This window comes from Mustela putorius, unplaced genomic scaffold (genome assembly GCF_011764305.1).
Source record: "Mustela putorius furo isolate JIRA1106 unplaced genomic scaffold, ASM1176430v1.1 tig00000196_pilon_pilon_pilon, whole genome shotgun sequence".
NCBI classification, from domain to species: domain Eukaryota; kingdom Metazoa; phylum Chordata; class Mammalia; order Carnivora; family Mustelidae; genus Mustela; species Mustela putorius.
The window spans coordinates 1981953-2009769 of NW_025421310.1; the positions used below are offsets into that span (position 1 = coordinate 1981953).

General features: G+C 56.7%; 2 protein-coding genes across 4 annotated transcripts; one reads left to right on the top strand and one right to left on the bottom strand.

The window, feature by feature from the left end:
* Nucleotides 1–42: 42 nt before the first annotated feature.
* On the bottom strand, nt 43–8368 carry EXOSC5 (exosome component 5). Its single transcript, XM_004776059.3, has 6 exons — nt 8103–8368; nt 4087–4200; nt 3479–3600; nt 2137–2277; nt 925–1014; nt 43–225 (listed from the first exon to the last, which is right to left on the bottom strand). Exons 1-6 carry the CDS (start codon nt 8236–8238, stop codon nt 133–135), a joined length of 696 nt encoding a protein of 231 aa, XP_004776116.1. The 5' UTR covers nt 8239–8368; the 3' UTR covers nt 43–132.
* Nucleotides 6189–27729, top strand: BCKDHA (branched chain keto acid dehydrogenase E1 subunit alpha). Of its 3 annotated transcripts, none has more exons than XM_045076845.1 (9): nt 6189–6287; nt 16974–17156; nt 17260–17346; nt 20958–21066; nt 23971–24132; nt 25674–25880; nt 26098–26239; nt 26488–26659; nt 27215–27729. In XM_045076845.1, the coding sequence occupies exons 1-9, from the start codon at nt 6204–6206 to the stop codon at nt 27383–27385; spliced, it is 1317 nt and encodes a 438-aa protein (XP_044932780.1). In that variant the 5' UTR covers nt 6189–6203; the 3' UTR covers nt 27386–27729. The 3 variants fall into 3 exon arrangements, with proteins under 3 accessions (XP_044932780.1, XP_004776114.1, XP_004776112.1); XM_004776055.3 differs by lacking the exon at nt 6189–6287 and adding an exon at nt 8565–8857; XM_004776057.3 differs by lacking the exons at nt 6189–6287; nt 16974–17156 and adding an exon at nt 8561–8857.
* The last annotated feature ends 88 nt before the right edge of the window (nt 27730–27817 follow it).

The following is a 27817-nucleotide window of genomic DNA, read 5'->3' on the forward strand; positions in this document are numbered from 1 at the left end:
CTGTGCCCCAAGGCCCACAAGCTTATCCAGGCATACAGGGACTGAGAGGCGAGGCCGGCTGCTGGTTTATTTTCCATGGAGGTAGTGGGTGGTAGCAGCGGTGGCGGGAAGGGTGCCCTGCCCTGGCTTGTCTCAGCTCTTGGAGTAACGCCTCTGTAGTGATTCCCGGTAGAAGCGGAAGACGTGTTGCGAGGCAGCCTGGGCCGCAGCCAGGCACTGCTGGAGCTGGAGGAGGGGAGAGAGCTGGTGGTACTGGGGCCTCCCTGCTCCCGCACCACCCGCCTCCACCAACCCCACAGCCTGCCCTGACCCTGGCTGTTTCCCGAAGCCCCCAGACCTCCTGCTTCCCCTGCAGTGAGGCAAGTGGCCAGGAGATTGTTTCCAAGGCCTGCCTTTCTTCCCCACTTGGTGGGCTCTTTCTGAGGCAGATCTGAGAAAAAGGGGAGGACTTCAAGGGTCGAATTCTGGTAGCTCTGGGAGCGTGGACAGGTGGGATCAGGCAACTTGACCCCTGCGAGAGGCCTCAGCCTGGCCCAGCTCCAGCTGGAGATACAGAATTTTTGAGCCACCAGCCCTTTGATGCCAGATCATCTTGGAAGCTGTGGAATCTGGGACGCACCACATATTCCTAGGCTCACGGGAGAAACAGGTCAAAGTGGTCTGGGGGAGCAGAGCACCGGGATTCTGGGAACGCCCAGCTGAGCAGGAGATGCCTCACCTCCCGATCTCAACCTGAGCGCTCTCCTGCTCTGCTCTCGCGACTGGGGCTTCCCTTTCAAATTCCCACAAGGGTTTCTGTGCCTACAACATTTGAAAACGCCTTCTACACACAGAAGGGATATAAGGAAGGGGCTCTCCTTCCACCTCCCAGGGTCCCGACAAGACCACACAACCAGGAGGGAGGGATCTGGTCACCCCCAGTACCTCAGCATCGGAGTAGAGCCCCTTGGTGGTGGACATAAGCAGCTTCCGTTCCACGCTGTCGAGCGCCAAGGTCAGGACAGCCCGGGCCTCCTAGGGATGAGGGGTAGGATGCCTAGACTCTTGCATGGGGCAGTCTCAGTGGGTCCCAAGGAGGGGACCTGCCCCTCCCCCAGCCTGCAGTCTCTAGGGTATCAGATGTAGGTGTTTCGTCTGTGCATCACCTGCTTCCTGGGGCAGTGCCCTTAGGCCTTCCTTCAGTGGAACTGCTTCCCACCCCCGGATGTCACCTGCATGTTTCCAACAGGGGCTTTCAACGGGGGACAGCTGCACAGCCAGTCACCAGCGGGTACTTCTTGGCTCCCCGCTCCCCTTCCCACCTCTGTCCTATCAGGGCTGAAAGCTGGAAGACTGTTTCCCACACTCCCTGCTCTCCTGGTTAGGTGTCCCCGATAATCTGGGGGAGAGGCCGAGGAAGGGAGGGCTGCATCCCGTTCTCAGTCTTGACAGAAGCAGGGGTTATGGCAGTTCCCACCATGGAGGGGAGGAGGCTGGAGGGGAGGGGAGGAGGTTGTCTCCAGACTTCCACTGCCAGGGCCAAGCCAGGACGCCTTGTGAGTGCCCAGACCCAACTGTTGACAGCATCTCCCAACAGCGCAGAGGGCGAGGGCCCTATGGGCCGCTAGCCTCTGAGTATGGCCCTCTTTCCTGTTTGCTCCTTTGGCTCTTCCAACAAGATTCTGACCCATTTCCTGCAGGAAATTCTGTCTGAAATACTTCAGGCATGTTCAGCTTTCCTGATGGGACTCACCCATCACAGTACAGGGTCAGTATCTGGGAAGAGCCAGAGCCCTGGGTGCTGTGAACTTGAGCTTGCGAGGAAAGCATGGAGTTCTAGGGGCTGGTCCCAGCCTCAGGCAAGATGCTGGCTAGTGAATGGAACTGAACAGAACCAAAACGCTTAAGACTGCAGAGAATGAAAAGCCAGATGAGGAAATCCTTACGGTGTTTGAGACCCTGGCTCCAGCCGGACCTCTGTTATATTCCCTTTCCACTTAAGTGGTTCTGAGCTGGGGTTCTAGCATCTGTGCTGATGAACAGACCAGGGCTTGCCAACCGGGACCGACATGATAGGAGCCAAGTGCTTCAGGGAAGTGAGGCCGAGAGGAGGAGTGTCTGCTCACAGCCATTAACTGCCCCAGCCTTCAGACCTACCTTCTCTTGTTTGGCCGTGGGATCCAGCACAAGGGTCCCGTCCGCGTTCAAAGCGCAGGTGACACCACAGAATAGGGCCCGCATGGGCACCCCCGCGTCCACCAATGCCATGCAGGCGGCGTTCAAGCAACAGGCCAGCAGCTGGATGCCACAGGGCAGGGTTAAGAAGCATTCCCTCGATGGGGGTGGCCTGCAGAGCACCCTATCAGTGCTTGTGGCTGAGTCCATTGACTGATCACAGGGAGGCAGCAGGGCACAGTGCTTCTAAGGGGTTTTGGGACCAAGTAGCCTTGGGCTCCTGACCTGCTCTTGGCACCTCTCAGCTGTGTGAGCTTGAGCAAGTGACTTACTCTCTCTGAGCCTCAACCAGGGGTCCTAATGATACTCAACAGATTTGTCCTAAAGCACATGCCAAGCACCATTAGGATACTGAGGGCAGGAAGGGAGGAACCTCCCACAATCACATGGGGAGGTAGTGGAAGGGCCAGGCCTGAAGCCTGGGGACCTGGAGGTAGCCACCACCAGGTGACAGAGAAAGGAGCAGTCATCTTCAGTGGAGAGGAGTGGCTGTAGCGTGGCAGGGGCAAGCCGGGGCCAGGAGCCAGGAGCCAGCCAGCCAGTCCTGCCTCAGTTTCCTCTAGTCTCTGTCCCCAGCCCCATGACAGTGGCTAAGGGTCCAGCTTCAGGGTCAGTCAGTCCCAGCTCTGCCACTGTCCCTCTATTACTTCCCTTCTGGGAAGCCCCTCTAGAAATGCCCAATTCTGGTTCTTGGCCCCAACCTCTCACCAAACCACAGGGATCTTTCTAGGCCAGGCTGCTGACCTAACTACTCTGCCTGTTCAGGACGGCCCTAGCATTGCCCCAGGTCAGAGTGGAGGCCATTGGCACAGGCTCTGCAGGCAGTCAGGCCTGGGCTGCAGTTCTGCCAATGCTGCCTTCCAGCTGTGTGACCCTGGGCAAGCAACGTTTCCTCTCAGGGCCTGCTTCCTCACCTCCAACATGGGAGCACAAGAACACCTATCTGCCAGGAGCCTTTGGGCTCTGGGAGCAGATGGCTTGGGCTCAAAGGAATTGACCTAGCTGTGCCTTAGTTTCCCCATTTGGAACATGGGGATTATAGTGGCACCTGTTTGTTGTGCTGTGTGGATTTAAGTGAGTTAATACAAGTCAGGCACTCAGAGCAGTGCCCAACACGGGGTAAGCGCTCAAGTTGTGTCTGCTGTTCTTCAACAAGTGGGTGACTGTCAAGTGCTTTGAGACCTTATGGGTAACAGAGTGAGGGAGGCCATCAATGAGCTTCTGAAGGACTTCCTGGAGGCGGCAGCCCCGGGGGAAAGGATACAGAGCCAGCATCGCTGACAACCTGCAGCACCACAGTGATGGAGGTGCGGGGGTGCAGTGTTCCCAAGACCACGGCTTCACACGTGTTCCTGATCAGCCGCTCCCGGCTCTTCTCGGCGACGCCTGGGGAAATCAGGGGTGGGGTGGGGTGGGGCTGTCAGCCTCTTCCCTTCCACCTGGCTCACCTTCCTCCATGTGCCCCACCCAAGCCCTCTGGAAAGGGCCTGCCTGTGTCCGCCGGGGTTGGTGCAGGACCCTGCATGGATGACAGAGGATCCCCAGTGGGAAGGGGGCAGGGCCTGACTGATACCCACTTCATCCCTTCCCCCTCTGGCATCCAGCAAGGGAGCCTCTTGGGGGAGGAAAACTCCAGAGTTCCCGTGTCCCCCTGCTGCTGCCCACTTCCGTCCTCGTGAACCCAGCCCCAGGAGTGAGGGGGCGAGTAACCTGGTGGAACAACAGGTTAGTGGAAAGGAGGGGAGATGGAGCCAGGAAAGAGGAGGAAGGACAGACAAAGGTTGGGGGGAGACACCAAGATCTGGGTTTGGGAGAGAGGACACCGGGGACAGTGGCGAGGAAGAAGCTAGAGATCCTGCTGGGCTTGATTACCAGGCAGCCCGATCTTCGGTCTCAGGATCACCTCCAAGGTGGCCTTGTTGAAGATCTCTTTGCTGACCTTCACTTCAGCTGGTCCGTACACGCCCGCCAGGACCGATGTATCCCCTGGGGAAACAGCAGAGGAGGCCTCAGGCACATCGTGCTTTCCTTGAGGGGTCCCAGTGAAGTGCCAAGCCCCTGTCACTCCCAGTCCAGTCCACCACTTGCTGGCAGTGATTCTCTGAGCATTTTCTGTGCTTCCTTACGTGAAATGAGGATGATAATGGTGCCTCCCTCACGGCATCGTGAGGATTAGGTGAGGTAATCCACGTAAGCCACTGTGGACATTGGCATATGCCCAGCGCATGACCTACTTTAGCTATTGCTGACTTGATCAGGAAGTTATTCCCATGAGCTAACCTTCTTCCCCCTTACTGCACTGGTCTCAACTCCTTCCAAAGCTTCCTCCAACCTGTCTTCCCTCAGGCTCACATCCCCCAGTTCTGCAGCAGTCGGGACCTCTGAGAAAGTGAGACATAACCTGGGAGTGGTCCTGAGTGGCATGAACAGCAGCCAGGGAGGTAAGACCTGGGAGTAAAGGCCTAGCTTCTGGGACGCCTGGGGGGCCCAGTTGGCCTTCGGCTCAGGTCATGGTCTCAGAGTCCTGGGATCGAGTCCCGCATTGGGCTCCCTGCTCATCGGGGAGTCTGCTTCTCCCCCTCCCTCTGCCTAGTGCTCCCCCTGCTTGTGCTCTTTCTCTCTCTCTGTGTGTCAAATAAATAAAATCTCAAAAAAAAAAAAAAAAAAAAAAAAAGCAGCCTGGCTTCTAGTCCTGTCTGCCTCCTGCTGGCCCTGTAAACTTGGCTGATGGTGCTTACTTCTCCAGGCCTCCATTTTGCCATCTGCAAAATGAAGAGGCTGGACTACACCCGTGGCTTCCAAACCTTTCTCGCCGTAAGTCCCAAGATAAAAATACATTTAATGGGCACCACTCCAAACTCATGCAAACATCTGTATGTGTAAACAGAACAAAGGCCTCACTAAACAACTCTTACTTTGCTGCTGACACATTCTGACGCTTTCTACTTTATTCGACGTAATTTACTTTTTACTTAATTACTTTTAAAAATTTTCTTTAAATGATCTCCACAACCCACGTGAGGCTCGAATTCACCACCCTGGAATAAAGTCGCACGCACCTCGGACTGACAGAGCCAGCCTGGCGCCCTACTCTATTCCATTAAAAAAGAAAACAGTACAGAACACAGCAGTGGTTCTCAACTCGGGCCGCACACTGGAATCACAGGGGAGAGTGAGAAGATCCTGACACCCAGCCCTTCCCCCAGGGATCCTAACTCAACTGTTGGGGTGGGGCACGGGCACTGGGAGCATCCAAGCTCCACGGGTCATTCCAGCGTGCAGCTGGGCCCACAGTCTGCAGTGGGCAACACAGAGTGGGAGCACAGGCTTCTAAACACAGAACACGGAATCCCCACAGTGGTTACAAATGCCTGGGGCGGGCGGGGCGGGGGCGGGGTGGCGGGGAGACACGTGATGACAGCCTTGGCAGGTGCAAGGTGCATTCTGGGACTCTACCTATTTAACAACCCGTGGAAGACATAAGTGGGTGGGACACACTCTCCACAGTCTGCACGGGTCCTGGGGGTTTGGGAGTTTTAGAGCACGGGAGGGGCTACCCTCCTCAATAATTCTGATGTGGAAGAAACTCCAGGCATGTGAATCGAGCAGCAGAGCTAAGTCTCAGGGAGGACCTGGGAAAGTCCCCAGCATCAGGGCATGTTTCCTGGGTTGGGGAGGAGGAGGAGGGTGCAGGGCTTCTCTTTAGCTCCTGGGGAATCTGCCCTCAGAGAGGAACTTAACCACACAGAACGAGATCCACTTGGTGGTCTTTGTTCTTGTTACTCTGGAGGACCTGCCTGTGGCCCCCATGAACCTAGGCAGACCCTCCCTGTCATGTTCTCACGGACGTGGCTCCTGCAATTCTCTCTTCTCTGGACCCACATCCATCTTCAACTCATCCCCCATGTACAGCAAAGCTCCTAAAGACACATCTCTAACTTGCTTTTTCTTCTCCACCCCCACCGGAGCAGCTCTTGACAGCGTCAGGGATGACATACGTCCAGACCATCCAGCCACAGCTCTGGAGGACAGATGCAGCTGGTGGGCCCTTACAACACTTCTCCAGGCCCCAGGTCAGTGGCCTCTCTTGGTTTTCCTACCTTCCTGACCTCTCCTCTCTCTTCTCCTAGCTTCTCACAGGTTAGAGGACCAAGGTCGAGTCCTGTGACTTCTCTTTTCCTTCTACGCTCATTTTCTTGTTTTCATCAAGTGATTTCATCCAATGAAATACCATCTACAGTCGGAAAATTCCAAATTGTATGTCCAGATGGGGTCTCTCTTCTGAATTGCAGACTTGTAGGTCCTATTGCCCTTTCCATATGGTCGCTGTGATGTCTACCAAGCCCTGCAAACTTACTGTTCCAAAATAAACTCCTCAGAGTCTCTCAGTACAGCTGACTGGGGAAGAAACACCTTGGTGTTATCCCTCTCCTTCCCACATGCCAACACTGAACCATCTGCAGATTTTTATCAGTTTTACTTTCTTTTCTTTTTTTTTTTTTAAAGGTTTTATTTATTTATTTGACAGAGATCACAAGTAGGCAGAGAAGCAGGCAAAGAGAGAGGAGGAAGCAGGCTCCCTGCTGAGCAGAAAGCCTGATGCAGGGCCAAAGGCAGAGGCTTTAACCCACCGAGCCACCAAGGCACCCCATGTCAGTTTTACTTTCAATATACACCCCTAATCTCACCATCTCCACTGCTTCTACTCTGGTCTGAGCTACCACCATCTCCCCTTCTTTCTCCTACCTCTGTAGTCAACACCGCAGGCAGAGAGAGTCTTTTAAAATATATTCAGATCATGCCACCACTCTGAGCAAAACTTGGGAGCAGTGGCTCATAGCTCATTCACCAGGCCTCAAATGACATGCCATCCCCATTGGTTCTCCCCAGCCTCCTCATCGCTCCAGCCACACTGTCTCCAGACTATCCCTCAAACACACCAGGAGGGTCCTTCCTTCAGGGCCTTTGTCCTCGCTGTTCTCCATCTTGGTATGTTTTTTCCTCCTGGAATCTTCAGGTTGCTCCCTTACCTTTACCATCTCATCAAGGCTTTTCCTGACCATCCTGCTGATGGTCAACCCTCTCTGGCAGGTCCTATTTCCCTTCCCTACTATATTTTTCTCCATAGCGATTTCCTGTATATTTTACTTAGTTATCTTTGGTCTGTCTCCCTGACCAAAACATAAAATGTTAGGTCAGGAATTAAAATATATATATATATTTTTATCAATGTATTCCCAGTGCCCAGAACAGTACTTAGCACAAATACATGTGTGTTCAATGTAGAAACGAATGAAAACAGGTTTTGTATCTGGGTAGAAGATAATACTCCTAGTGAGGAAACTGAAGCATTTATGGGGGCAAGCATTAGGCCTATCTCCAGAGGAATACTTACCTGGGTCAGGGAGTTGAGTCTAATTTGAGATGTATATGGCTAGGGGAAGGGGATATTTACCCAGCAGGTAAGACCTGCCCCAAACTCCATATGAGAGGCTCATAGGGAGAGATGTGTATCACAGTCAAAGTGATATTTACCCCACTGGTCGGGAGGAAGGGGGACATCACTTTCAATTCTGAAAGTATTTACTTGGGAAGAAGACATCCTACCGTCCAGAGAATAATGAGGCCGGTAGTGGTGATCTGCCCCTCTTCCAACCAAGTATTTGCGAGGGTGGGGATATCGACTGTCTCTCCTGTAGTCGGGAGGAAGAGAGAACATTATTCTGGCATATCCGGTAGTATCTCCCGGGGTAAAAGAAACTGTACCAGTCTAGAAGGGACATTTATCAGCTGGTGGCATTCCTTTCCATGATGCACTGTGACCTTTTAGAACAAATACAACGTGGCGAACCTGGCCCGGGCAGTATTTACCTAGGTTAAGTTCTTACCTTGCAGGAAAGAGGCAGAACCATCAGGCCGAGACAAAAGGTTCTGTTCACAAGCAAAATGCCGGAGGCTGCAGCTCGGGCCCCGTGGGCCGGACTCTGTCGCGGACTCCGTGCGGATCTTGGCGTCAGCCTGCATCGCCCCCTCCACCGCCCCAGAGCCCACGTGCAGCCGGGGACTCCCGCTTCCGCCCTAAAGCGCGCCTTTGCGTACAGGCTGCGTATCCATTGCGCACGCGCCGCTCCGGTTGCCAGGACCCGCGCTCGCACGTGGCTCCGCGTTTACTAACAATCTGGCTCCTCCCACTCCCGCCCCGCAAGTCCAGGGATGCCATTGGAGAGTAAAGAAGAGGGGGCGGGCATTGGCGTGGGCTCATCCTACCCGAGGCCCCGGGACCTAAAGCCCTGGGGCTCCAGTCAGGTTGTCCTCCTCTTTGCCTGTTCTAGTAACAACTAAGATGAGGCGGTCAGAGTGATTTTGGAAAGCTAGATTGTTTGGCCCTCCCATACCTGTGCTGCAGAGACCTCAGGATTAGCACCTTGTGGTTTTGGGCAGGGCGGTGCTAGCAGTTGAATCAGGTTCATAAAGGGGCAGCCCCCAGCCTAGCTGAGGAGAGGGGCGGAGCGCTGTGGGGTTGTTAGCCAAAATGGCGGTGGCGGTGGCGGCTGCGGCGGCGAGAATCTGGGGCTCAAGTCGAGGCTTGGGCCAGGCTGGCCTCCTCCTGCGGCGGTCTGGGGCTCGCGGCCTGGCTAGATCTGTGAGTACCTGGGGAAGTTTTCTCTGAGGGAAAATAGGGATGTCAACACCGTCTTCCCATGTGGGGGTCTGTGCAGGGAGTGAAGAGGGGACCGTCACAGAAGGGACAGGGGCTGAGAGAACTACTCGGAGAGGACACTCGGGAAGGACTTCCACTTCCTCAGGAGAGAAGTGAGGCAGCTCCTTCGTGGGCCCGGAGGGAGGGAGACAATTTGGGGAGAGGGAGGGGATTCCTTTTTAGTTGCTGCTCATCCCCGCGGGAGGCCGCGTGGACCCGGGACACGGGAGGAAGGCGAAACATTTCCTCGGAGGCATTGGAGAGTGAAACTGCCCAAGGGAGAGACTTTCTTCTTGGTAAAGATTCCCTCTCCCCCTTCAAAAAGGAGAAAAAAAGAGAAAGGGTTTTCCGGCGCGGGCTTTTAAAGTGTCCTGCTTTTCTTTGTTCCTTTACTGCTGTTCTGATTTTAAAATGAATTGCGTAACAAAGTCGTTTGATCTAGTGTCCCGGATCGAATGTCAGAAAAAGGACCTGTCTGTTTCGGTCATTCAGCAGAGGAGATAACGTATAAAAATTTGTTGAGGAAAAGAGCTAGAGAGGTCCAGGCGGAGCAGCACCCTGTCGACATTTCTGAGTAACATTTGAGAAATGCCTAGTTCTTTTTTTTTTTTTTTTAAAGATTTTATTTATTTGAGAGCGAGCGAGATAGGGAGGTTGGGAGAGCATGAGCTGTGTTGAGTGGCAGAGAGAGAGAGAGAGAGAGAAGCAGACTCCCTGCTGAGCAAAGAGCCGGGTTTGGGGCTTGATTCTAGGACTCCGTCAAGACCTGATTGGAAGGCAGCTGCTTAAGGGAAGGCAGATGTTTAACCGAATGAGCCACCCAGGTGCCCCCAAGAAATGCTTAATTCTTATCAAAAGGGTCGGAATCCTCTTGGGTTGATGCTGCTAACTGTAAGTTCACACAGCAGAAGTCTAGCTGGAAGTTTGATTAGAGGGAGAGAGGCACTGGGCTGTGGAAGAGCCATGAACTTAAATTTCACACACCAGAGAGAATGGTGTTTCGGAAGGTGAGTTCATATCCCTGCTGCTTTCCAGCTATGTGGTCTTGGGCAAAGGACTGCTCCTCTGGACCTCTACAGAGGGGTGCATTTTCCTCTTTTTAAAATGCTAACTGACTACCTTGTAGGGTTGTAGTAAAATTAAAGAAATGTAAAGTGAGAACTGGACCTGATATTTGATAAGGGCAATAGGAATGTTGGTCACTGTTGAAAGTAAGGGTGGAGGGAAGGGACAGAAACTGACCTTGGAGATCAGAAGAAAAAAGGAGGTGACCTTGGCAGGACCTGGATTGGTGAAGGCCCTTGAAAGGAAAACTGTCCAGATCTTCTGCGGTTGAGTCTGGCCCTCCGATCCCTAATCCTTTAGGAGAGTAAGGTAGACTCTGTAGGAGGACACTCTATATAAGGAGAGAAGCAGGAGAGGAGAGTGAAGAGGGTGGGCCTGGCATAAGGAGAGCGGACATAGATAGGAAAAGGAGACACTTGAAGCAGGTAATTCTGGAAAGATTTCTGGAGGAGGCTGGGGGTGGGGCAGCTTCCTGTGTTTGGGCTGTTCTTTGTGGCTGTTTTTGGAGCAAGCAGATCCTGATCCTAGTCCCAAGAGTCCATTGGCTGGGCCTGTGGGGCGGGAGGTGGGTAGGGCAGAAAGCAGGGAAAGGTCATTTATGGCAGATTAAATCTGCTTCATTCCAGGCTCAGACTCCCTGCTGCTTTTCCCTCTTGACTCTCCTTCATTTTTTTGGTGGGTGATGTGAATGAAAGGGAGATTTTTTTGGAGGGAGTCTTTCATAGTACTTACGTTTTATTTGTGCATTTAAAATTTTATTTATTTATTTATTTGACAGAGAGAGGACACAAGCAGAGGAAGCAGCAGGCAGAGGGAGAGGGAGAAACAGGCTCTCCACAGAACAGGGAGCCTGATGCAGTCCCAGGACCCTGGGACCATAACCTGAGCCAAAGGCAGCTTCTCTCTCTCCCTCTCTCTCTCTCTCTTTTTTTAAAGATTTAATTAATTTATTTATTTGACAGAGATCACAAGCAGGCAGAGATAGAGGAGGAAGCAGGTTCCCTGGTGAGCAGGGAGCCCGATTCGGGGCTGGATCCCAGAACCCTGGGATCGTGACCCAAGTCGAAGGCAGAGGCTTTAACCCACTGAGCCACTCAGGGGCCCCCTGAAGGCAGCTTCTTAATCAACTGAGCAGCTCAGGAGTCCCTATTTGTGTATTTTTAAGTTTATATATTTGTATAGTCCTTGCTTGCTTTTCCCCACTTTTATTACTCTCACTTATTTTTATTTTTTTATTTTTTCAATTTTTAAAGTAATCTCTATACCCAATGTGGCTCTCGAGCTCACAACCCAGAAATCATGAGTTGAATGCTCTACCCACTGAACAGCCTGGAGTCCCTCTCCCACTTGTATTTTCTAAGATTAAAAAGGAGACCATTTTTGAGAGAAGGGAAAGAGTAGTGGGATTTAGTCAAACAATATTTTTTTTTTTTAAGATTTTATTTATTTATTTGACAGAGAGAAATCACAAGTAGATGGAGAGGCAGGCAGAGAGAGAGAGAGAGGGAAGCAGGCTCCCTGCTGAGCAGAGAGCCCGATGCGGGACTCGATCCCAGGATCCTGAGATCATGACCTGAGCCGAAGGCAGCGGCTTAACCCACTGAGCCACCCAGGCGCCCCATAGTCAAACAATATTTTAAACAATTTTTTTGTTGTTGTTTATTTGCCAGAGAGAGAGACACAGAGAGAAGGAGCACAAGCAGAGGGAGTGGGAAAGGGAGAAGCAGGCTTCCCCCTGAGCAGGGAGCCTGACTGGGGGCTTGATCCCAGGAGCCTGGGATCATGACCCGAGCTGGAGGCAGACAATTGATTGAGCCACCCAGGCGCCTTCTAGTCAAAGAAGATTGCAGACTAGGATCTGTCCGCTAGAACATTCTGCAGTAGTGATGGTGTGTTTTTGTGCTAGGTGTGTGCTGCCCAGTATAGTAGCCACTTGACTACACTTGGGTACTGAGCTCTCAGTGTGATCAGTATGGCCCAGGAACTGAACTTTTCATTTTATTTAATTTTAATCAGTTTAAATAGCCTCAGGTGGCTGGTGGCTGCCATATTGGATGGTGGTGCAGGGCCAAGTGCAGAGATCCTGCTTTGGGGGAGGGTGGAGGGGCTGTGTTGCACCTGACAGGTGGGTGGTTGGGGGAAAGGCTCGGGCTGCCTGACTTCATCTCTGCCTGCTTGCCTCTCTTTTCCACGTTCCTGTTGCTCAGGAGGTGTTCGTCTGATTCCCCTGCTTCCGGGCAGGTGATAGCAGACATTTCAGTGCTCAGGGAGAAGAGGAGAAAGGAAACTTAATTGTCAGGGAGTCCTGAGCTGGTTTCTCAGCCAACACTCCAAGAACCAAGAGGGATCCCAGCCAAGTCACTTTACTTCTGTGAGCCTAGCAGGTGGGGTGACTTGAGTCCCTCCTCTGGGAGGGAGGAAACACCTAGAGCTCGCTCTTTGTGGATCATCAGTGATGTTGTTTCTCTGACTGTCGGGAGCTGAGTCCTCTGTATCGTGAAGGCCACAGAACACAGGGGCTCTGGCAAGCATGATGCGGCCCGGGGCACTGCTAGCGGGAAGTCCCAGCGCCCCATGTGCCATCTCCAGGCGGCGGTGCCCAGTGTGCGTGGAGGCACGAATGGAGATGGGCATTGCTTATCTCCTCACTGTATGGGTCCATTGCCCTCTTGACGGGTGGCTTGAGGTCCAAGGCCTCATTTTTCACATCAGGAAACACTTAGGAGTTACGTCACCAACTCAGTCCGTCATTCCGTCTAATACAGCCACACTGCAAGGTACTGGCAGTTTTCTTCTGTCATGAGTGGGGAAACTGAGGCCTGGGGAGGTGAGGTCTGAACTTGGCCTTCTGGACCGTAAAGCCCAGTGTCTCTCCATAGTACCAGGCTGCTAGGAGAAGCAATAGGGCTTCAGTTCAAGTCTTGCAACATCGTCCTTGGTCTGGTCTTGGGGGTCTGGTCTCGGCGTGTAACAGCAGCTTCTGCTTGGGGTCTTAGGGGCTGATGAGAAACTAGTGGGGGGCACCCCAGCCCCCATCACGCCCTTCCCTCCCTGCCCTTCAGCCCCTTGGGCCCCTTTGCCCTCCCTTGAATGAGCTCCTTCTACCTGGAGGCCTTTGTGGGAATATGATACTTTAGGTGTCAGCTGACCAGCCACTTCCTGGGAGAAGCGTTCCTGACCAGTGTCCATCTGTAAAACGGGGACATCGGTGGCACTTCTCTCAGAGAGACATGAAGATGAAAGCAAATGGTTCTTAGGAAGCACTTGTCCTGAGTACTCGGTAGGATCTCAAGAAGTGGGGAGGCTACAGTTTTTCTCCAGGGACAGTAAGTCTGGGGCTGTCAGAAAGGGTGTCCTCCCTCGGGACTTCCCGCTAGCAGTGCCCCGGGCCACATCATGCTTGCCAGAGCCCCTGTGTTCTGTGGCCTTCACGGTACAGAGGACTCAGCCCGCTGGCAGCATCCACAGAACCGTCCACGGCCAGACCCCCCTTTCTCTCTAGCGCTCCTTGGGCAGCTCTGTACACCACGTTGTCATGATCTCCCTGCCCTGGGGCAAATCACTCCCCTCCCCAACCAGCCCCCAGACCTGAAGTGAGAGGATCCTGCCATCTCCATGGGTTCAGAGAAGGTGGGGAAGTGCATGGTATCAGCTCTCCTTCCTAATGTGTTGCAGCCTCATTCATTCTCTGCTCTCTCCACTCACCTTGGGCTTGCTGGTTGCTGGGGACTGGTGCCTTCCTCCCCCAGCCTCTGCCTGCCTCGCCCCTGCTGGTTCAGCAGGCCTCGGTGTAACTCCCCCTTCTCCAGAAAGCTTTCCCTCATGTTCCCTCTGATGCTGGTCACAGAAGATCCCCCTAGAGCCATCTTCCCCTGCACGTGTGGAGTAGCAGTTCTCGTCCTTTCCACAAGGGGACACTGGTTCAGGGAGACCTGATGGCGTTGCTGGATAGAACAGAGCCCCGACCAAGCCTTTTAGCACTGGAGTCCCTTCTCCTCCCCCTCCTAGTGGGCGTCCACCTGGCACCTGCTGCAGCCTGTAACCCTCGTGTTGGGTGTTGGTCACCTGGCCACCCCTCTCCTCTTCAACCAGTTTAGGGCCCAGTGGGGTGCCATTCAGTAGCTTCGGGCTGCGGGGAGTCTTAATTAACCTTGGGGAGTGGCTCCACAGGGGGCCTGGCACCGAGTACCTGCTGGGCCATGCAACCCTCCAGGGCAGGCCTCTGTTTCCTGTGTGGCTGGAGCCAGGCTTTGTGCGGCCATTGTAAGCTGCCGGCCACCACCTCGGCAAACTATCCCCTCCTCCCCACAGTCAGAAGAAAAAGAGGGTGGAGTCGCATCCTTCCTTAGGCCATTCTACACTCCTCCCCCTGGGGGACATTTCCTCTGGGCTGGCCACTCACCCAGTCAGCACAGTAGCCTTGGGGTCCGCACCCCAGTGTCACAGGCCCAGGAAGGAAGTTCTCCCCCTCCGCCCCGCAAGGCAAGGCCAGTGTGGGGTGTGCCAGGGTGCCCCGGTGGCCGCTGCTCAGCCACCAGAGGCAGGCAGAGCCCTGTCCTGACAGCCCAGTCTGTTCTCAGCCCTGTAACCTCGTCCTCTGCCCCCTGCCAGCCCCGAACCCCCAGCCGGCCTGTTCCACCACCTGCTGTTACTGTCCAGGGTGCCCTGCTGCCAGACCTTCTCCCCAGCTTTTCCTTGTCCTCTTCCCGAAGGGCCAGCCATTTTCTGTTTCCCATTTCATACCCTTCCGAGGTTTTGGGGTGGTTTTCCTTTCTACCAAGTTTTGAGCTCATGAATGCATCCCATCCATGTGCTTTGTGTCCCTCATGTCAGGAACTTTCTGTTTCAGCCCTGTGTAGCCGTTCTACACATGAGGAAATTCGTGGGCACAGGGCGTTTTGCAAAGAGCCACGTGGTGAGATCAGATTCTGGCACCCACATCAGTCGGGCTCCAAGGCCAGCAACCCCACACACTCATCCCTCTGTCCCTTTGGTAATGGCCTGCCGAGTGCCTGCTGTGAGAATCGAGCCCAACACGCTCCCTGCCCTCCCTGAGCTTGTGATCTGTGTGGGAGGCAGACACAGACTGCCGATCCTGGGGGTGGGGGGGACAGAAAGTTCTGGCCTGTGTGGGTGCTCAGGAGGGGGGTGTGGGGGTGGCCGGAGTTCAGTGGCTTCCCTCACAAGCAGGGGAAGTCTGCCGCTGTGGTCACGCCTGGACCTGCCCTGCCGTGGGGAGTGTCGTTTCCTTTATTTCCTCACAGCCATAGACGCAGATAAAAGCCCCCGTGCTCACGCTTCCCCCTGGATCCTTGGCTGCTCTGCCAGGCAATTCAAGGAGGGGGAGTGGGGTGCACACCTGAGCACTTGAGGGGTGTTGGGGAGCCAGCCAGTTGCTTGTTGAATTCCTCCCGGAGGCAAAGCCGTGATCCCCATAGATGGGCAGGCAGAAGCTGGGTCAGCCATGGCAGCTGGGGGGACGAGCAGGGCTTTGGGGTCTGCTTCTCAGCCCGGCCTGCTTTGGAAGCTGACTGACCTGTTTGTAGCTGTGGTGCAGGTGATGTTACCCCCAGTATCTCTGCTTCCTCCCTCCTCAGGCCAGAGCAGGCAGGCTGAGGACCCAGTGATATTGTGGGTGCAGAGCTCCACTGGCAGCTGGCCAGGCTTGCTTAAGGGGAGCACTGGCAGTGCTGAGACCAGGTCAAGGCTGAGAAATGGGGTTGGCACCCAGAGGCTGCCCAGTGGACTTTTCCTGGGTTTTCTCTGCCAGCAGAGGGGGTGCCATGCCCGCCAACCCCCAGGGCTTCTCTAGCCATCCAACTTCTTCCAGTTTCCACAAGTGACATTCCATCCTTCGCTTTCTGTCTTTGGCATGTTCTGTGACCCCGGCCTCCGGGGCTCCTTCCCTGACCCCCAGCTTCCCTCTCACTCTCAGGTTGCTTCCTTAGGAAGTCTGGCTCCTTCCCACTCTCCCATGCTCAAGGCTTCTCTTGGGCAAGGATGGATCAGCCCCAGCCTCAGCTGCACTTGCTTGGCCGCCAGCTTCCTCCCTGGGCAGCAGTGACAGATGTCTTACTTCTCTTAGGTCCCCAGAACCCGGCTCAGGGCTCGGAACAAAGCAGGTGCTCAAATATTTGTTGAAGGAGTCCATCTGGGCCTAGAGGGGTGGGGGTTGGGACAGGAGCATAGAGACCATCGAAGCATGGAAGCTTGCTGGGGGAAGAGGGGAACAGACGTTCAATAAAGAGATGGATGCAGCCGTGTGGTGGTGGCAGAAGTGACCGTTGACATTTCCTGAGCGTTTGCCCTATGACTTCCAAGTACTCTGTTAACCAGTTTTGTGTGCAGGATGTTGTTCAAGCCTCACGACCCTTCCACGAGGTGGTTTCCCTTTTACAGATGAGAAAGGGGCCCCTGGCAGAGGGGAAGTCACTCTCCTCTGATCACCTAGTAAGGGATTTGAACCCAGGCAGGCTGACACCTAAGACCCCAGAGACTTCCTCGATCCTGGGTGTCCACCCTGGTTGTGTGGGGGCAGTGAAGAGCCCATCCGGCCGGCTGGAGGGTACTGAGGGTGGGTGAGCCTGCGGTGGCAGTGGGTGACGGTGAATGGGGGTATCTGGTCAGACTGGAGAGGCTTTGAATGCCAGGGTGAGGCATCGGGGCTTCAGACAGAGCAACTCCTGGTTCTTGAGCCGACTGACTGCTGCTCTGCAGGTGTTTAATCTTTACAGCCGCCGTTTGCAATAGATGGTATCTGCCCCTCAGTTTTACAGATGAGGAGACGCAGAGGAGTTCTGGTGACTTGCCCAAGGTCACACATCAAGAAAGCGGTGGAGCTGCGATCCGTACTCAGTGTGTCAGGCCACAGGGCCCACTGGGGTCCAGGGGCTTAACTACCAGGCCATACTGCCTGCTGCCCTGAGGTCAAGCCAGGAAAGCCTCTGCTTCTCCTGACATGAGCACCCCCGCCCCCACCCTCCTGTCTCCCCAGCTCCCCCAGAGACAGGAGCAGCAGCACTTCCCGTCCCTGGATGACAAGCCCCAGTTCCCGGGGGCCTCGGCGGAGTTCATAGACAAGCTAGAATTCATCCAGCCCAATGTCATCTCTGGGATCCCCGTCTACCGTGTCATGGACCGGCAGGGCCAGATTATCAACCCCAGCGAGGATCCCCACGTGAGAGGCCCTCTCCTTCCCCTACTGTGTCTCCCATGCCTGGGCTCCTTGTCTGTCTCCTCTCTGGTCCCAACTGCCCCGTGTCTGTCTGCTCCGCCCGCAGCTGCCCCAGGAGAAGGTGCTCAAGCTGTACAGGAGCATGACTCTGCTCAATACCATGGACCGCATCCTCTACGAGTCCCAGCGCCAGGTGCGTGTGCTGGGCCTGGGGAGGGGGGTTCCTTAGGTCGCCCTCCCTGTGTTCGAGCCAGAAGATGACTCCCAAGGTGGGGGGGTTGGAGGTCCTTTGTCTTGGTGTCCTCAGAGTCCTTGAGGTTCTCAAGGATAGAGAACATTGGAGGAGAAGTATGGGACGGGTGCTGCCTGAGGGCGGAAGCATGGATCAGATCCTCCCGTGTTCCTGGCCGGGGGCGTGTCTGTGCTGGGGACGATCCGCCAGGAAGACCTGACAGGCTTTCCCTTGGGGAGCTCCCAGTCCTGAGAAACCAGGGTGCCACTCTGTGCTTCTGGGCACCTGCGTCACACAGACTGTGAGCCTCAGCTGTGTTTGTGGTCGTGGACAGAGACCTCGTCAGAGCAGTGTCAACAAAGAGGCAATTTATGGACTCAGGTAACTTCACTTTCAGAGGGTCCTGTTTCAGGTGTGGCCGGATCCCAGGAGCTCAGTGTAATCAGACTTGTTTCTCTCACCGGGTGTCTTTTCCATGCTCTCAGCTTCCTGCATCTGGCAGGTCTAGGCTCAAGGACAAGTGGCGGAGAGAGGATCAGGGCACAGGCTCCAGGGCAGGACTTTACAACCCAAGTCTTCATTCTGCCATTTTGTAGCTGTGCCCTGGGGGAGTCACTTCATTTGTCAGGTCTTCCCGTTGCCTTAAGGACTGCCAGTGGCATATGTTGTGGCCTTAGGAAGAACGACATTGGTGTTTAGCCAGCATGCGGTAAATACTAGCTATCATAATCCTGCCAAGCTCACAACCTTTTTGCTTAGCAGCGGAAAGAGAATGTTTGTTTCCTGAGGTTCCAGCAAAGGCCAGGGCTAATGCTCGTGGTCTGAGCTTTGGTCACAGACCCTGCCTTCAGCCAGCCCTTGGCCAGGAGAACCATGTGCCATCCCTAGGATCCAAGAGAGCAGTGGAATCCATTCCTCCCAGGGCCCAGGGTTCCTGTGGGAAAGGTGGGATGAATGTTGGGCAGTGGGCCCTTGGGTGCCTGCGGCACCTGCTGGGACAGGAGTAGGGATGGGCCTGAGAATCAAGCCCCCAGGCCATCCTGTGGACTAAAGCATGAAACTCCCTGGCCTATGAGACAGGACACTACCTCTGGGTTTTCCAACTTAGGGTTGTACTTCCACCCCAAAACTTGCCCAGAAACTTCCCTTGGCTCCTGTACCCCACAGGGGCAGGCCTGGCCTTTCCTCTTCCCCTATCCCCCATTCCCCTGTGACCTGGGCTCTCTGGGCTCTCTGCAGCCTTACCGCCAAGGCTGGGCCACCCCTCCCCCGCTCTCAACATGCCTGGGCTCCTCCCTGCCTGAGTTGGCTGTGCAGACGGGAGCTTTGGAATCTGAGAGATGCGAGTCTGGTCACAGCGGGGACTTTGGCCAGCGATTTTGCCTGCCTTTGCCTCAGTTTCTTCGGTATGCTAAAAAGTGGGGATAGCAAGGTAGGGGTAGGAATTCTGTGAGGCCCAGCGCACAAAGCGCCTTGTCCCCTGGCTGAGGAGGCCAGTAGGATCAGAGCAGACCTCAGTAAGATCCACTCCTGTGTCAAGGCTCAGCTTATATTAGCCAGGCTTCTGCTCAGCTGTAAGTAACAGACCTCCCCCAGGTGCCCCCCAAATCCTAACAGAAACCAATGCAGTCGCTTAAACAGACAGATTAGGAGGGCTTTTAATCTTGCATAGAGGAAATCTGAAAATGGGGTGGGGCCAGTATGGTGGCCTCACGATGTCACTGGATACCCAGCTTTGGCTTCTAGCCTCGAGGGTCCTTCATGAGCCAAATGGCCACCGGAGCTACCTTCATCATGCCGCATTCCAGGCAGTAAGTGGAAGGAAGGTGGCAGGTCAGACATGGCATGTCCCAGCTATCTCCTCATGCCCACTGTTCTAGAGCTTTGCAGGCAATCCCACCCAGTAGCGTCTGAGACACTGCATGTGGTGCTCCCAGCTGCAAGGAGGCTGAAATGTGGTCTTTCCTTGTGGGCAGCTGGTGCCTGTGGAATGCAATCTCGGTTAGCAAGCACAAAGAGGGGTAGGATACTGGGTAGGTGACCAGTGACCTCTGCCTTGAGCTCGGTCCGGTTTCCTGGGTAGGAGGCCTCTCCAGCTCCTCCCCACACCACCCTTGACAGCCCTCCCAGGCCTCTAGCACCCAGCATCAGCCCATGTGGCTGTGGGAGGTCAATTAACTTTTAATTGGCTCCCAACTTAGAGGAAAGCTTTATTCATCTAGTTCTCCCACCATGACAGCCTGAGCTGCAGAACACATGAGGACTGGGCAGGGGGCATCCCTCAGATACTGACCGGAGCTCTCTCACTTTACATGTGGTGCCGGGGAGCTTAGTTCTGGCTGTGTGCCAGGGGTGCCGCAGATACCCGGCCAGACTTCACATCTTAGCCCCAGATCTACTTGGCTTCTTGCCTTGGCTGTCCCACACCAAGTTTAGCCTGTCCAGACTTGACCTCGGCATCTTCCTCTCTCGGGCTATTTCTCAGTGGAGGGTGCCACCATTCACCCATCTGCCCAAGCTGGAGACCTGCATCTCCTCCCTGTCTCCATTCTCCCCCTCGCATCACTTTCTCCTATCTACTTTACTTTGTCCCTCCCTGTTTAGTTAAAAATCTATTCTGCTGCTCAGCACCACGTCAGGAGCCTAGATTTCCTGCATTTCTGCTTCACCATCGTGGGCGAGTTGGCTTTCATCCCACAGGTGTTGCCTCATTTTCGCAAGATGGCTGCCACAGGTCCAGCCTCCCAGCAGTGTGCCAGGCAGAAGAAGGGCTGGGGCCAGCAACACTCATCTCTTTTATCAGGAAAGCCAGAGAAGTCTCTGGCTGGAACTGTGTCTGTGGCCACCTCTGGCTATAAGGGAGATTTGGAGAATGTTTGGCTTTTCCAGGCTCTAGAGTTGGGGGGCTCAGAAGAAGGGAGTCGGCCAGGGCATCAGTGTGGGCAGGGTCTGCCGCTCCTTGGCACTTTGACTCTGCTTAAGCCTCTCCCCTCCACTTCTCTGCCTGCCTCCTGCCGTGACCAGGCCCAGCTACCACCCCTCTTGCCTGGTGGGCTGCACTCAGTCCTGCCACCACCATCCATTTCCCACATGATAGCCAGAGAGCTGTTCCTGAACTGTTGCTCTGGGAAGAGCTGTGGGCGCAGTTCTCAAGGTAAAGTCCTGTTGTGTCATTCACGGCCTTACTGGGCACTGCCTCTCCGCCTGGTCTGTCCCCACCCCTCCCACTTTCTGTCCCAGCCATTCTGGCCTCGTGGCCTTAACTGTTATCTCTCCTTGGAAACCTGCATCTCCCCCAGCTTTGCCCGGCTCAGGCATTTCTCCCTGCTGCCCCTCTGTGGTGGGCTGCACACACACGTCGGCCTCCTGCAGAGCCCCGGCAGAGTCCCGGCGCTCTGCCTCTCACCAATCTGGCAGTTCCTCTGGGAAGGTGGGAACCCCAGCCTGGCCTGGCCCAGGAAGTGTGTCTGGGGATGAGTGAAGTCTCCAGAAGCTGGGCAGTTATCTGGATGGTTGCCTGTCATTGCCCAGCATAATGGAGCCTGGGCCCCCGGGCCCTCCTGCACCCCCAGGGCCGGATCTCCTTCTACATGACCAACTATGGCGAGGAGGGGACGCATGTGGGGAGTGCAGCGGCGCTAGACAACACGGATCTGGTGTTTGGCCAGTACCGGGAGGCAGGTACGTCTGCCGTGTTGGTGGCCTGCGTCTGTGGTCCCCATGGAGACAGGTCAGGCCCTGTCCCTCTGGGTGGTTAGGGGAGGCCCGTGTTAGCTACCCTGGCTGCTCTTCTAGGAGCAGCTTGATGTCAGGGAGGATTAAAGGACTGCAGGGAGAGCTTTCTGAGCAAAAAAGGGCCAAGCCAGGTCCAGGGGTGTGTGGCGGCAGGCTTCCTCCGTCTGGAGGCCAGGCAGGGAGGCTTATAGAGAAGAGCCTATGCTTGGGCCTCTCTGTGCTCTGCCGGCTGCCACTGTCAAGTTCGGGTCAAATTGCTTCCCTTCTGTGAGCCTCTGCTCTGTGATCTCCAACACAGAACTGCTGATGGCACTGTGACCCCTGCCTGGCGAGTGCTGGCAGCATGCAGTCAGGGCAGGCCTGGCCTCAGGGGCCCCACATGGGGACCCCCGTCCAGAGTGTAGGGCTCCCCTGGCCTCTCTGGGCTCTGTGTCCTTCAGGGAGCAGAGCAAACAGGAGGCCCTGGCAGTGGCAACCCAGACTGGCCCCTTCTGAGTGAGGGAGTGACAGAACGAGAGGTGTGAAGCAGGTGTGAAGCAGGTCGATGAGCATGGAGGAGTGACTGGGTAAGGGCTGTGGAGGGGAGTCACGGGGCAGGGGACACAAAGCCCGCAGCACAGGGTCTGGCACTGGGTAAGCGCTCCAAGTTGGAGGTGATGTGCGATATGCCGGTGGGGGTGGGGGACTCTCACCTGGGACAGCTCTTCAGCAGCGGGCAGGCTGGCTGGGCAGGCAGTGTGGCATTCCCATCTGCTCCTGTCCCTGTCCCCCACGCTCTCCAGGTACAGAAGTCCTGTGTATTGGGTATCCCCAGACACTGAGCTGTGGGCCCCCGCCAGATTTGCTGAGCACCTCCCACCTCCCGCTTGTTTTTGCTGAAGGGGCCTCTCTGGTGAGGGCTCCAGGTGGGATGAGCAAGGGGCTTGGAGCTGTGGGCAGCCACTGGGCTCTCCACACATGGGATGGGGGGCTGGCCCTGGGTGCCCTGCAGGAAGGAGCCCTACCGCGCCGAAGCCCCCCGCAGAAGGCAGCCTGTGTCTGGGCAGCCGCGAGGGGTGGGAGTCACGGAGACCTGTGGCCGGCCTCGCTGGGGCGGCTGCTCCCCTCTCTCAGTCCCCGTCTTTGGGGTGCGGAGAACAAGGGTGCTCGGAGCAGTAGCCAGACCCCCTCCCAGCTGAGCCCTTCCAGGCCCCGGTGCTGTGCTAAGTGCTGGACCTGCTTTTGCCTGCCCTGATCCATGGGAAGGAGCCTCTCAACAGCCACGTTTCCTGTATGAGCCAGGCGGCAGGCAGCCCAGAAGGTTCTGGCCCAGTGTGCAGGCCACGAGCCTCCTGAGGGGTGGAGCCCTCTGTGGTGCTGCCCACGCAGGGCGGTTCGGTGTAAACCAAGGATGTAAGTGGCCTGCTGGCCGTAGCACTGGCAGGAAGGGACCCTCATCAGGGAGCTCACGGGCAGCACGTTCCCACCTAGAGCAGTTGTTGCCGTGGGGCCTGTGGTTTTCCGGGGCGTCGCAGGCCCACCTGGCCCCAGGACTCCTGGCTCTGCCCGTGGCTTCTCGCGCTGTGAAGAAGGCCCCTGACATGGCCCTCAATCCCACACTGACCCGGACACCCCATCTTTGGTCTGTGTTATGTACCACGTGGCCACCCTGTGAGTATGTGTGGGTGACAGGAAACCCCACGTCTAGTTCTATGGAAGGCGAAGGCTGCCGTCCCGCCCAGCACCCCCACCCCGACTGCCACTTCAGGTGTGTGCTTGGGACCTGACTGTCTGGGCAGTGCTCACAGTGGGCGGGGTGTCTTGGCCGTGGCACCCTGTTAGCTGGTAAACACCCCCCCAGCCCCGCTGCAGCCCCAGTCATGAAGGGTGAGCTCTGTGTGGCCCCCCACACCCCACCCGCTGCCTTACGGTGTGACCTCGAGCCGGCTCTGGGAGCTCTCCTACCTCAGTTTCCCTATCTGTAAATGGGGAGAATAATGCTCCCTCAGGGGTCATGAGGATTAAGTTAATCTCTGGAAGGTGCTCCGAAGAAAGGTGCCCGGCCCCAAGCGTTGTATCCATATTGCAGTCCTTCAGGGAGCGTGGGCACAGCCGGCACAAAATGTGGCTGGTGTGCAGTGGGACCCTGATTACATCATCACGTGAAGGAATAGTTCCCCAGTGAAGGAAGAGGTCTGGAAATGCCTGCACCAGCCAGCTGCTGCCCTACAGTGCTCAGGTTCTGGGTGCTTCCGCGCATGTCCTTGAACCCCCAGCGTGGCCCCTCGGCTGTGGGTGTGACGATCGTCCTCCAACGAGAGCGGGTCATTGCTCATTCCAGGACCACCTTGACCTCGTTCTGTCCAACTCAGCAGGCCAGGCGCCCTTCACCCAGAGTGCTTCCATGTGGTGGAGAGGTTTGGTTGGAAGAGAGGATAGTACAGCCGTGAACACATTCAAATATCATCTCTCTAGTTCAGAAATTGTGGGCTAGCGGCCTGTACTTTTACTTGGTTCATGTAATGATTTTGGAAGTAAGGTATGAGTTGAAACATCAATAGTTTCTCATTTAAAAAAAAAAAAAAAAGATTTTGCCTTCTTTTGAAAAGCCAAGCCATGAGCCATCGGGCGTCTCGGAGCAGCTGGGATGTTTGGAACAAGGCCTCCCTTTCGGGATAGGCCCGAGCTCTGTGGTCTGCCCCACCCCCTCTGAGCCTCTGAATCTGCCTCCCCTTCCCTACTCCAATTCCCTCTGGACCCACGGGAACGTGGAACCCAGGTGGCAGGGGCCTTGCCCTGGGACGGCCAGGGGTCGCTCTGACTCCGCGCCAGCCGCAGGCTCACGCGCACCCCGCCTCCCCTGGCCTGCAGGTGTGCTCATGTACCGAGACTACCCCCTGGAGCTGTTCATGGCCCAGTGCTACGGCAACGTGAGCGACCTGGGCAAGGGCCGCCAGATGCCCGTGCACTATGGCTGCAGGGAGCGCCACTTCGTCACCATCTCGTCTCCGCTGGCCACACAGATCCCGCAGGGTGAGGACTCGTCCCGGGCTTGGGGCTCGAACACCAGTGTCCTCCCCGGCGTGGCCCAGCCCTTCTCCTTCCCTGCCCTTCTGGGGGCTCCCGGGGAAAGGGGTGCCAGTCTCGAGACTTTCCAAGCACAGACCCTTCTCATCTGGGAGTCTCCAAAGGAGGGCTCTGGTTTGGCAGGCTGGGGCTGGAATGACCATGCTCTCGTTTCCTGACCTGCCGGTCCCATCGGTCCGCTCACCGACATGGCGACTGCGCGCGACTGAGCGAGAACCAGCTTTTTGCAAAGGGTACCTGGGCAGAACTGAGTTCCTGCCCCCAACCCTGCTCTCCCTCAGTCCTCGGAGTCTGAATCTACTGAAGCTTACTCTGGCCAGCCCAGTCCCTAGAGCAGCGAGAGTCACTTTGCTCAAAAGTGACCGCTTAGGGAGCAGAGCCCTTGGGCCAGGCCCACACCCACATGGCATAGAGACCCCGGAACCTGCCCTCCCTCCCTGCCTGTGGTTCAGTCATGGGCCAGCTGGGCTCCGGCTGTCTCTGACTCCGGGTGGCTGAGAGACATGTGTTGCTATGTCCATGGGGCTGAGCGGTGGGATGGTCGCTGGCCCATCCGTGTGCCTTAGCTCGCTTAGCTCCAGGTGCCTGGAATAAGGCACCGTTGGCACCTCTGAGGTGGGAGGCGGGCGGCGGGCAGGGCAGCTTTGTGAGAGGAGGTGGCATGTTCCCTGAGGGTAGGTGGGATTTCCAGAAGGCTGGGCCCTGGCCCCTTACCCTCCGTTTGAGTGACTGTTAGGCCTCTTGGCTGGCAGACATTGGAATCCCTGCTATGTGGGCACTGTGCTGGGCGCAGTGAGCAAGAGACAGACGCCTCGGTCCTCCGTGTGGGGGACACAGGCAGGAAGCACGCAGGGGGAGCACGGGGAGCAGATGGGGTGGGAGCAGTCCTGCAGGGATGGAGAGGGAGTTTCAGTGATGGAGGAAGGTAGGGGGTTGTGTCACAGGTGACATTTCTTACAGACCAGAAGGAGCTAGGGAGGGTGCCATGTGGGGTTGAGGCAAGTGCGTGCTAGATGGCTTGAGGGTTGGGAGCCCGTGGCAGGCGTGGAACCAGGGCGGGAAGCCAGGAGGGGCTCGGTGGTGGCGGGGGAAGGCTGTGGATCCAGGGGAGGCTGAGAGCAGTGGGAGCCTTGGGGGAGAGAGGTGCCAGGCCGGAATGGCAGCCTGGTTCACATTTTAACCATTTTAACTGGCCTCTGGCTGTCCCCGGGCAACGGGTGGGGGCGGGAGGAACAGGAGGCCAGTGAGGAGGCTGCTGGGAGCTCCGGCAAGGTGACCGGGTGAGCAGACAGACGGGAAGGAGGCCTGGAGACACGGGGTCAGATTCTGGCAGAGTTTTGAGGGTGGAAGAGGTGAGGGGAGCAGCTGGAGTCAGGGGAGTCACCATTGGCCGGGGGGGGGGGGGCAAGAGCAGGGCGGGGGCGCTGGAGTGAGAGGACAGAGCGGTGGGGGACTGCTCCTGCTCACTGCCTCCCCCGCCCCTGCAGCGGTGGGGGCAGCCTATGCGGCCAAGCGGGCCAACGCCAACAGGGTTGTCATCTGCTACTTCGGGGAAGGGGCCGCCAGCGAGGGGGACGCACACGCCGGCTTCAACTTTGCCGCTACCCTCGAGTGCCCCATCATCTTCTTCTGCCGGAACAATGGCTATGCCATCTCCACGCCTACCTCAGAGCAGTACCGCGGGGACGGCATTGGTAGGGGCCCAGTGGGCTGCTCCCCAGTCTGCGTGCTTGCCCTTCAACCCCCGCAGTCCTTTCCCTGCCCTGTCTGCAGCAGGGGGTCGCAGGAACACTGCCTTGCCTGCTCCCTCTCCCTCCTCCCTCTTCTCTGCTCATTGTCCTCATCTGAGCCCCCGCCCCCCCCCCATGCCCAACCTGCCTCTGTCCCTGACCTGCCTTTCTGTCCCCACAGCTGCTCGAGGCCCGGGCTACGGCATCTTATCCATACGCGTGGATGGCAATGATGTATTTGCTGTGTACAATGCCACCAAGGAAGCCCGGCGGCGGGCTGTGGCCGAGAACCAGCCCTTCCTCATTGAGGCCATGACCTACAGGTGCCTGCCTCCCCCATTCCCCCTGTGGCCTTGACCCCATCTTCCCTGCATGGGTCACTGTCCCCAGAATATGACCCCAGAATAGGACCCCATCCCTTTTATTGGATACTCATGTTGGATGCGGCCAAGCGGGCCAACGTCCTTTGTGGCCTCTATTCCATTGCTACTCCTTCTCCCCTAGTCTTTGCCCTCCCTCCTAACCCACTGCAGGGGGCTCCTGCCTGACTCTGGGCCCCCTCTGCCTGCAGGATCGGGCACCACAGCACTAGTGATGACAGCTCAGCCTACCGCTCGGTGGACGAGGTCAACTACTGGGACAAGCAGGACCACCCCATCTCCCGGCTGCGCCACTACCTACAGAGCCGGGGCTGGTGGGATGACGAGCAGGAGAAGGCCTGGAGGAAGCAGTCCCGTAAGAAGGTGGGGGCCTCAGGGGGCGTGGTCCCGCACAGTGTGTGGTGGAAAAGCCTGGAAGGACTGGGGGCACACGGAGCTGGGAGACCTGGGCATAGCCCAGCAGGGTCTCACTGCCGCCTGCAGTGCCAGGCTGCCTGGGCACGTGCCTTTGCCGGGTCCTAGCTGCGTCCTCGGCAGGGACATGCAGAGATCCTCGTCGGGGGCTGTGCGAGTGGTAGTTGCCTTAATCTATGTGCAGTGAGTGTCCCACTCCTCAGCCTGGAGCTGGGGCAGTGCACCCTGTGGGAAGAGCTGTCCTGGGCTCGGGCCCTCCTTCTGGGCCTCAGTTTCCTCACATCTGAATGGCTGCTGCCTGGTCCCACCCCACCAATCCCTGCATTTAATGCAGTGCCAGACCGCGCGGGGCACGATGGGCCTGGCTGGAGGTGCTGACGACGTGGATCCTCTCACCCCTGCCCATCCTCTTTTCTGTGCCCAGATGGGAACCCCGGCTGGGGTCCCACGGGTGCGGGGTTGGGGACCAGCTGCGTGCCTACTGTCCCCCCCCCCCTCCCCCAGGTGATGGAGGCCTTCGAGCAGGCTGAGCGGAAGCCGAAGCCCAGCCCTAGCCTGCTCTTCTCCGACGTGTACCAGGAGATGCCCACCCAGCTCCGCAAGCAGCAGGAGGCCCTGGCCCGGCACCTCCAGACCTATGGGGAGCACTACCCTCTGGACCACTTTGAGAAGTGAGGCCTGCTCATCCCCGACCCCCACCTCAACCACCCTGAGGGGCAGCCCCACTCTGGGAGGCCCAGGGAGCAGCAGGGTACCACCCTCCTCCTGCAGTTTGCTCCCTCCACACTACTGGGGCCAGGCTCCAGCCCCCATCCCCCACTCCTCTAGGCTGTTACCTGGTGGGGCTCAGAACCCCTCCTCTCCTGTTACAGTGCCTTCTCCCGGGGGGCTGGGCTGGGCCGGCCGGGGAGCCTTTAGGACTAGAAGCCCCTTGGGGTGGGCTTGGTGGGTCAGCCTGTGAAGTTACTTCCTCAGTGAGAAGGCGTCAGCAGGTGGCCAATAAACTCTCTTGGCTCGTACCCCTTGCTGGTCTGTTTCCTGGACGTTGGGAGGTGGGAGGAGAGCCTGGACTGGCTGGTTTTGGATCACCCGTCGTTTCACAGACCC